This window comes from Ursus maritimus, unplaced genomic scaffold (genome assembly GCF_017311325.1).
Source record: "Ursus maritimus isolate PB19 unplaced genomic scaffold, ASM1731132v1 scaffold_27, whole genome shotgun sequence".
Lineage (NCBI taxonomy): Eukaryota > Metazoa > Chordata > Mammalia > Carnivora > Ursidae > Ursus > Ursus maritimus.
This window is the reverse complement of record NW_024425230.1, coordinates 30,426,308-30,441,542: the sequence shown is the minus strand read 5'-3', so window position 1 is coordinate 30,441,542 and position 15,235 is coordinate 30,426,308. Positions and strand designations below refer to the sequence as shown.

Below are 15,235 nucleotides of genomic sequence, written 5' to 3'. Positions count from 1 at the left end.
ATAGCCTTCCGTTCTCTGTAGCCCTGGCCTGAGAATCAGATGGGGTAGGATGGGGAGACTAGAAGAAGAGGGAGGGCAGACAGGACCACATGAGGAATTTCACTTTACCACTTTGGAGGAAGTCAAGAAAGGAAAAACAATGATTATAAGCAAATGACCACTAGCGCAGACAACAGCCTGAAGACCAGTTGGCCTAGACGTGAAAAGAATGGGAGTATTACGGGTACTTGTACTGGCAACAATCCACTTACACTTTTGAACACCACCGTTTTATGATTTAAGAACCACCAACCAATTCAGCTTCAATTAGAAAACCAGGCTCCGCCTTGCAGTTCTGAAGACAAAGGCAGTATCATTTATGTAACTAATAAACTCCCTATGGAGTCACTAGGCCTTGGAACAGTAATAGCTCTAATTAGATAATACACGTATGGCTTTTCCCACATTAAATTCTGATAAACCTATGGCAAACCAGCCATAGTCATTAATTATGCAGAAAAAGACAGTGTTGATCCTAACAGCAAATTTCCTGCCAGAAGTCAGTTGCATTTTCCAAATTTTGCCAAAGGAAAATTCTTAAGGAACCATCACAGTTCTTCTCTCCAGCCCATATTTATTCCCAAAACTTTTTCAGAATTGCTATGTAAAACACATTCCACTGTGCAGATAATACAACGAGAATGCGATATGTGTTGGTATCATGGGCTACTAGCATTTTACAGCTAAAAGGCCCTTAGAGTTCACCAAATCCCCACTCTTTAAGAGCTAGAAAGGGAAAATGACTTGTGCAAGGCCATAATTATTATTAGTGGCAACGCTGGGCCTAGAACACACATCTGACTGAATTCTCTAGCTCTACCTCCCTCCCCGACCTCCAACCCCCACCCCCCACTTTTCCCCCTACGGCAAGTTATATACTTCATCTTCTGGTTCTCTCCTGGGCTTAGATAACCTGGGGTCATTATTTTAGAATCCAGAAAAATAACCTACTTGACTCAAATATTAGAACGCATTGAGCAGAAATGTTTTAAGGCACACTCTATCACTCCTGGAAGGTTCATTCTTAAAGCCCTTTGAATTCCGCCACTATATTAAAGTCAAGATGTTTGTCGTCTTGTTATTGTTACTTCTCTCTAACCTTCTCCCAAGCTTAGCTGTTATTCTAGTCAGACATTTTCAGGTGAAGTCTAAACTTTTCCCATCCACAATTAGAGGTATTTCCTCTTATTTTTTTTTCCAATTGTTTCTCAGAAATTCTTGACTAACTTCGCATTTCCCTGCACCTGGCAGCTCTGTGGCAGCAACCTGACACCATTTTATGCAGTACAGTGCCCTTAACTCTTGAGGACAGAACTCTCTCCCTCCAATGGAGCTAAGCTTTGTTCCCTGTGCAGGGAGGGGGACAGAATGGAGAAGTCATGGGACACTTGAAAAATAAAATACCCAAGGACATGGGTAACATGTAACACTTCTGACTGCAGACCTCATATCAAAGAAAACTGACAAATAAAGCAAATCCTCAAGTCTGTTCGATTAACTGGGTTCTCACTATTTTCCAACTCTGGCAAAGGGATAGTGGTTATCTTCCATTCAGCACTGGTCCTTACTGGTAACATCAAACAGGGTCTCTATGTACAGATAATGGAGGCATAGCAGCCACTAAGACAGAAGCAGATGCATGTAAACACGTTAGCAGAGTGGTGTCCCATGGTTTCCGAAACACACTGGACAGAAGCCAAATCCCTGGGCCTTAAGTCGAGCAGAACGGCTGCAAACCCTGCAATGGAAGGCGCACACACACCGTCAGCAGAAAGCACCACAATTCCAAGAAAAATCAAAACCAAGCAAAAACAAAAGAGAGAACCAGTACTCCACAGAAATTAAAAATATAAAGGCAACATTAAAACCCAAACACACTTTTAGGTTTTTACTAAATTTTTATCATCCAATTTTATTTTCTGTCCCATGTGGGACTCTCCTTCTGGTTCTTCTTCTCAGACTGCACTGAGAAAGGGTACACTCTGGCGATGAGGCCAAGAGCTTCCAGATGTTGCAACACAAGGAGGCCAAAGTAAGTGCTACTCTTACCTGTGATGATGCAAATGCCACTGCAGCTCAGGGAGATCAAGAAGGTGATGAGAGCAACCTTCAGACTTCCTGCCAAGAATTCTTGGAAGGCAAGGGAAAACACGTTTGCCCTTACGTATTAAAGATCCAGGAGAGAGTCAGCTGGGAGCAAGTGGATAATTTAAATAGGTTTGAACAGAATTCTGCACCATAGGAGGGCTGTGGGGTAGGGTAGCCTCCCTCTGCTGATTGCTGTATATGGAAACCAGTGCTGAACCAAACTCCTTGGCCAGGGTGGCACATCTGCATTCTGTACCAGGATGAAGGTGGAGCTTTTTCTTCGTGTGGTTTAGCATTGCGCATGAAAGTCCAGGAGAGAGGAACATTTAGGAGAAGCCCAAAAATGTTTACCTGCCACTGACTCCTATTTAGAAGCAGTAGTTGGGAGATCCTTACCCTCACCATCACTCATGTGTAGAAGAACACGCTATGGCCAGGGAGATACCCTAAAAGCTGGGCGTATTTCTCTTCCTGCCTTACCTTACTCAAGGAGCTTTGGGGAAAGTACTGTCAAGAAGTCATCGTTAGGGGCGCCTGGGTGGCTCAGTTAAGCGTCTGCCTTCGGCTCAGGTCATGATCTCAGGGTCCTTGGATCGAGCCCCACATCAGGCTCCCTGCTCAGCAGACAGTCTGCTTCTTCCTCTCTCTCTGACTCTCCTCCCTCCTTGTGCCCCGCCCCCATCTCAAATTAAAAAAAAAAAAAAAAAAAGAAGTCGTCCTTAGAAGACTTCAACCTCCTCCTGGAGGCAAATGTCCTTGGGATGCTAAGACCATAAAACTACTCAATTAGAATGAATTCAGGGTGTTCTTTAGAAGGAGCAGCGGCAGCTCGACTCTCTAAAACAGTTAAGTAGGGTTAACTGATTGATGGGGAAGTCTGGGACGGGACTGAACTAGAGGGTTTGGTTTAACCACATACAGACACTTCTAAGTTAGGAAGTTTATTTCCAAGTAAACTGGGGAAATGTTATGTATTCTCGGGATTGGTAGATAAGTACCCCCAAAGACTCATCTTCTTCTGGCCCGAAGGTATGACCTTTTAACTGAGTCTACTTGAGTCAAGCTCCTGGAAGTACAAGTACCAAATGCCCAGCCCAGTCCATGCCTACAAACTTCTGCAGATCTTTGTGGCCATTTGGGTAATTCTGCTTTTATAAGGAAAGGAGCGGGGGAGGGGGCAGGAGAAGGAAGCGTGCAAGGGAAAAATTGTTAAATAAAAGGAAAATTGCTGGGTTAATATTCCCCATTTTCACATAGACAGGTTTTCTTTTCCCCTTTCCAGAAGCAGGTTCTCTGATTGAACAGTGCCAGCTGCAGCAGCCTCTTCTCTCTCTCCCCTAAGGCCTCTCCTCTTCATAAGCATCTTCTAAGGCACTATAAAGAACAGACAACTAACCTGCTATCTTCCATACAAATATACAGACTCAGGGCCCATGTCCTATTATTTCCTGTGTTATTACCAAATTCCTCATGAATGTGTTTTTACTCTTTCTACTTATTCTTTCTAAATTAATCAGTTCCTTAGGCCAGAACTGGCTATAAGTCTGAGTTCTTGAAGAGAAGGCAAAAACCCAAAGGATCTTTCCATTAAGTAGAGTATGCTCCCTCAATTATAATCAGGTCAGATGTGGGGCTAGAACTACCTCTTCCTGGCCAGGAGTACTAGCTCACTGGTGGCTTCTCCCTCCCTCTCCTTCCCACTGTACAAGTAGCAAGACACTTTTCAGAAAGAGAGGTGGCCACAAGAGCTCCCGTGTCTAATGTCTTACTTGTACTGCTACAACAGAGGAAGGGAAGAACTCTCAGCTAGCCGCTTCGCTCTCCCTCATCACTTGGTTGGAATTTAGTTTCTTCTTTTTTCAAAATACAAGAACAGGCCAGTGTGAATGGCTTCCGAACTACTTCTGGGGTTGCCAGCCTCTGGGATGAGGAGCACTGTGCCAACAACAGTCAGTCATCAGAGTCAAGCTATCTGTGAACAGGAAGCAGATGGAACTCTGACTTTGAAACAGCAAGATGGGGTTTAAAAAAAAATACTCTGCAGTTTAGTGTCACCTGGTGCCCAACAGCAAGACGTATGGAGAAAATCTCAGGCTGCTGCTTTTAAGAGAACAGGAGACTGGATGGGCAGGACCAGTAAGGAGTGTACTGCTGTAGTGGAGGGCTGTTATCAGAGAAACACGTGCCACTGTTTTAGAAAAGAAAAAGAGCTGGAACTATGGAAATATCCAAGCTTACATGCCACCCAACAACCAAAACACACCACCACACCGCACCTATGGCGACATTCCCATCACAGAACAGGATGACACCAAGTCACAGTGAGGGGAGAAGCTGGGCAGACACAAACTCAAAACCATAGAGGTGAAGGCAGCTACTCAGAGAGCTTCAAACAGATGAACAGAAGAAATAAAAAGTAGTTAGATTGGGGAGAGAAACAAAAATAAAAAGGCACCAGAGAATAAATCAGCAAAAGGATAGCAGGAAACCTACTACAAAATTAAAGGGGAGGGAAAGAAACAATTCAACACTACCCTGGTTTAACTGCCTGGTTTTGTGAGTTTTACGTGGTTTTGTGAGCTCCCCCACCCGCCCAGTTCTCCCTCCCCACCTTTTCCCATTGCAGATGATTTTGGACAGGCACGGATTTCCCCAAGTTCTTTGTTCCTGAGGAGAAAGACACAGAGAAGGGTTGGGGGATGAGGGAGGTAGAGAGGACGGCAAAGAAAAAAAAAAGTTGCCACAGATGTTTTCATACACTACAACCAGAAGGGTCGTGGGTTTGAAAAAACGAAGACAAGGGGTGGGATGAGCGATCATACTGGGGAAGAGGGAAAGGAAGCAGAAGGGAAGGGTCATCGGGCCACCTCTAATGACTACAGTACTACTACTGTAGGGTGCTGGACTCACTCTGAAGGACGCTTATGGTGGCCTGGGCTCGAATCCATGTTATGGAGGGGTTTTGCCTCAAGTCATTCCTCTTGGGGTCGTTGCTGGCCCTGCACTCGTAAGTCCCAGAGTCCTCCAAGGTGAGCCGGGTTATTCTCAGCACACTCACGCCGTTTGACCCGTAGGCGGTGTTTACGGTGACACGGCGCTTCCGAGCACCGTCCCACAGCTGTCTGAAAGACTCTGCCCGGTTGACTTCTGCGTACCACCACTGGATCTCTGGCGTGGGGCTCCCGACCACGTCACAGTACAGCTCAAAGGCGTCCCCAGTGAGCTTAGTTTCTGACATGGGCGACTTGACAAACCCAGCTAGAGGGAGGGGGAGCAGGAATGCAGTGACAGGCCAATCAGAAAAAAAAAAGAATCAACAGGTGTTAATAGTAATTTAAAGAAAAGGAAAGAAAAAAGCAAATGAGTTGCAAAGAACAAAAAGGATTCCATTTTTAAACTATAAAGAGACAGTAAATAGCATTTCATACAAGCTTTTAGAAGAAGAACCACCCTGGGAAGCTTATGAAGCAAAGGCAGGCTAATTACAAGCTGGGGCGGCCCAGGTGCTAGCCAGGCAGAAGCAAGCCCACTGGAAAGCGTTTTAGCAATGGGCCCGGTTGGTAGGAATGAGAAAGCCTCAGGTTCAGGGAAGAGTCTTTTTCCGTAGAGCACAAACCATTACCTTTTCAAATTCAGGCAAGTGATGAAAGACAACCACAAGCGGCAGTAGCTCTATGTGCCAAGTCAGGATCTCTCTTTTGGATGGGTGAACACTTTGTTAGAGATGCAATGCCTTTTGTGGGCCTCAACAAGAAATATTAACTGGCCTAATGACGCCTTCTCTTGGGAACCGCAAGTCCAAATTTCAACTGAAAAGGTAGCATATTTCCCTCTTGTGCAGAATTCCATCCTGAGTTCAGGATGGATTCCCCCCCCCCCCATCCTATTCTTCCCTGGTCTACGGCAAACAAACGGCCCAGCTAGCTGTGACTAGGTAGCCTCTACCTGAATTCAGACCTTCAGGCACGGGAAAACAAGACAGTCCGTACTTCAGAGTGAGAACTACTACGGTTGTCAGCTCAGCAGTGAAACTAACAGTAACAGCAATCCAACTCATTGCCAACAGAGGGACAATGCCTTCCACAATTCCCTAGGTTCATACAACTAGAGAGCTCTCCTGAAAAGTCAGTCTTAAAAATTACCATGGTACTTGACAGGCTCTGTCTACATAGTTTACTTGCCTAGCTCCTAGAGGCCAGTTCATAAAGAATAAGAAATATGCATTGATGAACTGAATTCTATGGTGAAGGCTAGGCCTCAACAACATTGCCAGGCATTGTTCAGGAATTGAAATTGATGCCTACCTCCACTTGTCCACAATTTGCTTTAGGTTACATTCCCTTAAGACAAGGTGGCAATGGCAGAAAGAGAGTAGAAAATCCAGACTTAACTGAAGAACTTGGGAGTAGGGTCCACAATAAACTAAATCACCGTGCAAGCATACTCTCTCTCACCCATTTACTCCACCTGGGGCTCATCAGCATTTCTACTAATTCAGGCAGTATCCCAAGGTACAGGGCAAGAGTGGCTGGTCAATTTCTCTGGGGACCAAGCTGGTTCTTTCTAATGAGCAGAGTGGGGCCAGGATGTACTGACATCAGATTAAAAACATTCCAAAAGAAAGGTATAAATTAAACGGAACAGTTCTCCTACAGTCCAGAAGCCAAGGATGTAAAGGAGCTGGCTAAAAGTGGAGGCTACTAAGTGGAGAATTTTCTGTTTATGTTCATAGAAGTACTTGCCTTTGGAAATAAACTCCACGTCATGGACCTGAGAACCCTCAGAGAGGTACTATACTTACTTAAGTAGAGGCCAAGACCTCCAAATTGATACTAGTCTTTCAATTCATAAAACATTGAGAATCTGAGGAGGACAGGCATCCAGTAATTAACAGCCTTAGACTAAATGTTCTGCCTTGAAAATGCTATTCTAAACTACCATCTACCAGAGGCCTCAAGAAGCCAAAAAGATGTCACTCTCAGATGCAAGGGAAGTTTCAGAATTTCAGAAAGGAGACACCAATCTCCAGCAATGAAAAGCTGAGCTCCCTTCCAGGTAAAGTGGTAATCAAGGAGCCAGGTATTAATTTCACAAACTGCCACATGCCCACCCATCAGAGTCAATGCCAACTAATATAGAAGGACAGGTAAAGGAAGCTGGTTCTGTTCATTCTACTACTGGTTTAATCACCATGGAAAACTGGTTATCAGTAAATCCCTAGGGAGCAGTAAAGAGTAGTACTTTGTTTTAATCACACTCTCAATCATTAAGTGTAAATTACAAGCGCTCTTATTCTCACATTTTCTGTGGAACTGGCGGAGTTTATGTCTTCTCAAACACTGTGATTATGCACAGACTGTCCTCAACTTACGAGGGAGTTACATCCTGATAAAGCCACTGTAAGTTGAAATTTTCTAAAGTTGAGAATGCATTTAAAACACCTAACCTACAGAACACCACCGCTGAGTCTAGCCTACCTTAAACATGCGCGGAACACTTACACAGGCCTGCACTTGGGCAGAATCACGTAACAGAACATCTACTTTATAAGTGTTGAGTATCTCTATAATTTACTGAATGTTGCACTGAGAATGAAAACAGGATGGCTGTAGGACTCCAGAACGGTTTTAAGTGTATGGGTTGTTTACCCTCGTGATAACATGGCTGACTGGGAGCTGCAGCTCGCTGCTGCTGCCCAGCACCATGAGGGAGGAAGGGACTGCAGATTGCTAGCCTGGGAAAAGATCAAAATTCAAAATACAGTGTCTATCAAATATGTATCACTTTTGCATCATCATAAAGTCGAAATGTTTTAAGTTGAACCACAGTAAGTCAGGGACCACCCATTTGATCATGCTCTAGAAACCTGTTAGTGGGTTTGTTCTGTATTTTTCCCCTTCTGAAATGCAGGCTGACATTTAAGCCTCTTTATCAACCTAATGACTAAGCTAATGTAAAAGGAATGCCTGCAAGTATGTCCAGAACCCCAAGAACCCATCCAATTCCAGTGTAATCTCAAATCCCAACACTACACAATTCAAAGGTAGCTGAGAAACAGCCCGAACACAATTTCTAGTGCACAGAACCAAGCAAGTCACTCAACCTGACCCTGCCACCCCAGGGCAAGACTCACTACTAAGGAGGAAGGAATGCTGATCTGATTCAGTTTAATTTTCTACCTGCATACAGGAAAATGGGACTAAGTCAAAAATAAATGTTCTTTGAATTAGTAAATTATATGATGTATATTTAAACAAATTCATGCAAAAACAAGATTTAAAATTCCTTAAAACACTAACAACAGACATCTATCTATGTGCTCTCTGAAAGCTATTATTTCTTATTAGCCATGTGCACCAACAGGTGACATTTTCTAAGTATGGGTTATGCATTAGACAATGTGCTAATAAGCACTTTATATTACCTCATTTACTCCTCACAACAGTCCTATAAGATAGGTGCCACCATAACACCCTTAAAGGTGGAAACTAAGGCCCAAAAAAGTTAAGTACTTTGCCCACAGTCACAAGCTAACAGTGAAAGAGTCTGGCCTGAAATCCAGGTGTGTCCAAAGCCAAAGCATGGTCTCCTAATACTTGCCACAACTGTGGTCAATATCCCTTACTAAAATAGAAAAAGTTTTTTGTAGTTATTTAAAAGTTAAAGATATTTTTTTGTCACCACTTAAAGGTAATTAATGAATTAATAATTTCTGACTACCAAAAGCAAGGACCTGTCCAGTGGAATGTGCAGCACACGGTGATCACTAACTCCTTAAAATTATATAATCCTAGTAAAGAATGGAGATCTAGAAGCACAGGATCAAAGAGTTCCCCAAGCAAGGGTGGGTGGGTGTGTGGGTGTGTGTGGGGGGGTGTGCGCATGCCAGGGGAGGGGGGGCAGAGAAGAAAAGTGAGAAAACAAAAGAAAAGACGGTTCAGAAGCAAGTTTGCCCCCTAGTTCTGATGATTTCATCACCCTGCTCTTGAGAAGCCTGGCTTCATAGGAGGGAAGAATTTAAAAACATTACATACATTTCTCTGATATTGTGGTCAGGGGCAAATTAACAAAGGGCAGTACGTAAAATTTTTATAAAACCTAACAGTTCACAAAGTGCTTCCACACGCATCACATCGCATTTCATTCACATAGTTTCACAAGGTTCATAGAGCAGGCGCAGAGAGAGGTTCATGACTTGCCCAAGACTGCTTAGGTAGCTAATCTTGAGTAGCGATGCGATCAGAACACAGGTCTTCAGCTCTTAGTCTACGGTTCTTTCCATTAAACTGTACTGCCTCTAACCAAACCAAGCACAGGATTCCTTGATAGCTAAACACACATCAAAAATCCATGAAAACCGATCTATTTCTCCTCCTAGCAGCAGGGAAAAGAAAAAACAAAAAACCTCTCTACACAGTATCATGAAATCACAATTAGCAAAGGAAAGTTATTAGCAACCATCTACCTCATTATCCATCCAAAATTAGCTCCAATTCAGAAGAGAAGAACCAGCTTGCAGCAGTAGCAGGAGGAGGCAGACGGCTCAGAGCCTGACTCACTGCCCTTCCTTCCAGCACCAAGGGCTTTCAATCAAGTATGTGCCCTCAACATAAGAGGACACGAATGCCTAAAATTGGGAGGCCTGCAGAAGCATCTGTTTGATCTCCAGGTCAAAGCCCATCCAATATTTTGGAAAAAGCCAGAATTTCGGAAAAACAGCCTTCTACCCCTTCCCCACCATCATCTCTACCCACTGTAACATGTAACAGGGCTCAGATCTCAAACAGGTTTGAGAAAGTACTAATAAAGTGCATTGAGTTCAACAATGATAAAGGAAGCTGAAAGGTGGTCAGAGGTTTGGGGGAAGGGAGAGACTAGAAGCTAGGGTTGGAGGAGGACAGCAAGCACAGTATAAAAAACTGAAGACAGTAAAACCGGGAAAGCCGTAATGTAAAATTGCATAACTGGGGATGGGGGATGGGAAGCGAAGATGACAGCTGGGGCTAGCAGCCGGAGAAAAGGAGGAGCTCTCTGGCAGGAAAAACTGGATGTGTAGATATGTAGCAGCGGGTGAGAAGAAAAAGGGAACACAGAACAGCAAGTTGAGCCCAATCCCAAGAAAACTGCTTTTACATATGCCCTAAGGAAGCAAAAAAGCTAACCTAGTCCCACACAGGACCTGAGACCATCACTGATTTTTACAGCTGAAATTCTCACCTCCAGGGCAATCCCTGAACAGGTGATAAGACTAACTTCTCTCCCTCTCTCTGTCTCAGCTGACTACTGCCAAGGCCAGGCTTTTAAATCTAGCGTGCTTTTGTCACCTTTTATTTATTTATTTTTTAAACAGCTGTTCCCTTCAAGCCCCTGTTTACTACTAATTCCCTGTGGATGGCTCATGCTGTTGTCTCCTTCATGCCTCATAATAAAGAGAAAATGACAGCCAAGGACAAAAGAGCATTTCTCTCCCCCTCCCATCTCACCACCAAACACACCCTCATATCATATACATCAAAAAGAAGAAAGACTGAGCAAGACAAGCTGATCTCTAACTATGGTTATAGGCATAGTATTTCAAATCTATTTAAACAACTGTGAACTGCTACAAGACTGTATACACAGGCTGTACACATCTCGCCTACCCTTTTTTTTTTTAAGATTTTATTTATTTATTTGAGAGAGAGAGTGTGAGCACGAGCAGGGGGAGAAGCAGAGGGTGAGAGAAAGGGAGAAGCGGACTCTTCGCTTAGCAGGGAGCCAGACTTGGGACTCAATCCCAGACCCCTGGAATCATGACCTGAGCTGAAGGCAGATGCTTAACTGACAGAGCCACCCAGGCGCCCCACATCTTCCCTATCCTTACTGTTAATTTAAGAATTATTATCACTATTCCTTAACAATAAAGACAGGTCATAAATACATATGCACTTATTCTGTGCGTAACCATCAAGGGTAAGGCAGGCCTGAGGCCCTGGGAATGGATGAAAATGGGATGACCTCATTTTCTGCAGCAGGAAGGAAGTATCTGGGTCTGATCCCATGGACTAGTCTGATCTGTAGGCAGAAAGAGCAGCAATTACAAAAATTTATTTCCCCAAAATAAAACCTATTCCTTTCACAGCTACCTCTATCAGGCAGACATGACAAAGGTTTGGGACTATCCCCATCACTAGTTTCTATGCCAGGGCCCACCGTTTATTTAGAAAGCGTACCATACAAATGGCTAAAGAAATCTACTCAGCATTTTAGCCAGCCTTCTGTTTTGGAGAAATAGGGAAATCCAGTTTGAAGGAGACTATGTAGTTTAGTAATTAAAAGCAGCAAACTCTAAAATCAGATTGTCGGGAGGTGCAATCACTAACTATATGACCTCAGGCAAGTGACCTAACCTCTCTGAGCTTCTCCTAATCTGCAGAAAGAAGCTAATAATAGTAGCAACCTCACAGTGTTATTGTGAGGATTAAATGAAATAGCACAGCTTAAAACAGTGCCTGGCACATAGCAAGCACTCAGTAATGTTAGCTATTATTGTAAGTCTCCGCAGACATAATGCTGAACAGGCCACATGCAGTAGCCTTTAGCACTGCTCCACAACAGGCTGGGAAGCAGAAATGTTACAGCCAAAATGAATTCTAAATTAGAATCCAACTTCAAGAAACAACAAAAGATTAACCTTTAAAATAAATTTAGAACCAGAATGGAAGTAGATTGCAGAATGCAATGAAAAAGAAGGGAATTCTTCATTCCTTCCTATCCTTAGAGCAAACTAGAATGGGGAGAATGATAGCAGCAATGTGGACTCAAGGAATTGGCGAAATGTTACTAGAGTTATAAACCATTAAATCTGAGATAATATGAACAATATGGAAAGCCCAAGAGTAATGAGAATAGAAAGAGGCAGTGTAAGATTCTCCTTAAAAAAAAAAAGTAAAGAATAATCCCACCAATTACAAATCAAGTTGTTTAGCAATGATATATGGGAAGATACCGAACACTGGGCAGGCCAAACTGTAAATTCACAGAATGTAAGATAAAATGGTAGTTATAGGATTTGGGACCATGTCAGATTAAGCTTAATTTCAGTCTAACAGTGTCAGCCTTTGAGTCAGTACCACCACACCTTAAATTCTCTTAACCGTTGAGCAGTTTCTTCAAACAGGAATGATGCCATCTTCTTTATGGGGTAGTTTTAAGTCATGTAGTTTATATGGAAGAGCTCTGTTAACGGTAAACCTCTATGCAAATGTTATTTTAGGACAGAGAAGGGATAAGCATCTGATATGACTGATCCTCAACAAGGATTTTCATTCAGTCCTGTTGTCAATTACCATTGAGAAGCTAAACAAGCATGATCTACCTAGATCCATGGGTCTCAAAGTCAGTGACAAAAAAGAAAAAAAAAAGAAAAAAGAAAGAAAAGGAAAGGAAAGAAAGGAAAGGAAAGGAAAGGGGAGGAAAGGAAAAAAAAAAAAGGTTAGAGGTATGATAAAAAGAAACCATGGGCTTGTCTCATCCCAGAAAATACAAACAAAAATTTTCCTACAATACAGGGGTGTCCCAGACCCCAGGTTAGACATCTGTGTCTCAAGCATATTGCTATTGAATGAGTGGACAGATACGGGTCTTTTAGTAAGCTGAGAGTTGCCCACCTTATAGGAAATGAGGCATGGTTTACATCTAGGTTGGATTCTTCAACTTCTTCAACCTCAGTCTCCTCATCTGAAAACCGGGGAAAATAATCCCTACCTCCTTCACAAGGTCATGGTGAAGTTCACATAAACAATGTGAAATTAACTAATCGGCTATAAATGTAATAATATAGGTGGCCATTTTGTGCAAGCATTCTAGTCTGTAACAAAGGACAACTTAAACCAGCCCTGGGTGTTCTAAGATTCACCCATGGGGGAGAGGGGTTGTCTACTGCACTTTTTCTTAATTTTCCAATTTTCCAAAGGAATAAAAGCATTGAAAACCACTGACCCAAAGAATTTAAATATGTTTCAAATGGAAAGTGACATTAAATAAGATACAGTTGCCAGCAATTAATAATAAAATTTAGAATTCTTGTCCACTCTTGTATTTCTTCATGTATATGTAACATGCTCCAGGGGGCTTAGGACTCTCATCGTCCTCCAAAGGGCTCTAAAAGATTGAAAGCTCTGTTTATGTTATTTATTAGAAAATCCTGGCCACTTAAGTCTTTTATGGACATCAAATAAAGAGCTTCATTATTAAAGACACCCCTTGGGACTAACAACATTTCCTCCTCACTCCAAGAAGGAAAGAAGCATTTTAATTTAATCTTGAACAAAGAAAGTGAGGCTAAATATAAATGATCAGGTCCCATTTTCACTGTGATATCAAAATGACTATAACCTTAGTTTTTAAAAACTAAGGATGTGTCCAAGGGGAAAAATGCAATAGCCACAAACTGCTATCAAGCTAGTCTTTTTAGGAAACTTTAGGAAATCTACTTAACTCCACAAATAGTACTCAAGCTGCTAGTACACAAAGGAAAGAAACTAGTTTTGCTAGCCATTAAAAACCAAGGATGTCTCATCCAAAGGAAATAGACAAATGCATATAAATCAGCTGTATCTCAAAAGGTGCTCTTAATGAAAGGTCTGGTTTCAAACAGTGAAACCCTTATATATTTAAGCAAATGCTCATAAAAATTCTCCTATTCCAAAAGACTGTCAAAAATAGCTACGGGCCAATCTAGAACTATACCCAAACAGAACTATGAGGCCAAAACCAATTTTTGTGTGTGTGGTGGGGGGATACAGTTACAAAGCATGCCTCAGTTGACCCTCCAGTTTGGATTTATTACAAGCAAAATGAAAACAATATGCTAGAAAGGTTGAATACTCCAATTAAAGAAACCAGTCTCAGAGCCATGGGTAATTATAATGAAAAGCTGACCTTCACTAATTACTTTTTCTGTGAAATTCACTTGCCTACAGATTCAATATAACTTTTTTAAAAATTTATTTATTTTAGAGAGAGAAAGAGCACACAAGCAGGAGGAGGGGCAGAGGGAGAAGGTGAGAGAGAATCTCAAGCAGACTCCCCACCGAGTACAGAGCCCAGTACAGGGCTGGATCTCAAGACCCTGAGAGATCATGACCTGAGCCAAAACCAAAAGTCAGGCGCTCAACCGACTGAGCCACCCAGGCGCCCCTAGATTGAGTATAACTTTTGATAACAAACTCACTTTCTGTCCCTGGCAATATCCAATCAGGATTTAAACCTTAAACATAACACAATTCATCTCATTCTTCAGAGAAGGATACAATTCGGTTTTTGTTTTTTGTTTTTTTGTTTTTTTTTTTTTGTGGTGGGCAGCAAAGCAGTTTACTGAGCCATAGTACAAAGCTCCCGAAGAGGGAGGGGACCCAAGAGGGTTGCCCTCATCTCATTCTTTCATCATCATATATTCCCCCATTAGAATGACCAAGAACATAAGCAGTGCAAGCTGACAGTCTGAATATAATCTATTAGACATTTGAACTGAAAGAGGTAGAAAACCCGCCTTCTTTTAAACAGCCATTCCCAGAAACCAGAGGCAAATAGTTTGCACATAGGGATATTCAATCTTTGAATCACATCCCAGAATGTTAGGTAATATAGTCCCAGTCTTCTCTTCTAAGGAATTATTTCCAAAGCATAAATAGCTCATAGTGGAAACCACCCTGGAAACTTTGTTATTATATGTCAAAAGCAAAACTTTTCTTAGATGGCAGAATCCTAGAGCAGCTATTCTTAAACCTTATTATGCATCAGAATCATCTGTTAAAACACAGACTGCTAGGCCCCATCCCAAGATTCTGATTCAATAGGTCTGAAGCAGGGCCTGGGAATGTGCATTTCTAACAAGTTCTCAGGTGATACTGGTGTTGTTGGTTCACAGACCACACTTTGACAACTAATGTCTTAGTGTGAAACTGTTGAATTTTTCAGCTTTTTCAAATAGAAGGGAAATATGGGCATAGGAGTCACACAGATGTTTCTGAAACCAAATAATACTGTTCCAGAAGTTGAGTCTGATTCATAACCAAAAGAGCAAATGTGGCAAAAATGTTTGCTAAAAAACTGTATCACTCACTAG

At 42.3% G+C, this 15,235-nt stretch overlaps 1 protein-coding gene across 1 annotated transcript in view; it reads right to left on the bottom strand.

Annotated features, from left to right (window-relative positions):
* Positions 1 to 5,428, bottom strand: part of NPTN (neuroplastin) — a gene marked incomplete at its 5' end in the record, with an annotated part of 34,456 nt that extends 29,028 nt beyond the window's left edge. The window contains one exon of the mRNA XM_008708652.2: positions 5,038 to 5,428. Coding sequence (XP_008706874.2) covers positions 5,038 to 5,428 — 391 coding nt within the window. The remainder of the gene's footprint in view (positions 1 to 5,037) is intronic.
* Positions 5,429 to 15,235: the final 9,807 nt, after the last annotated feature.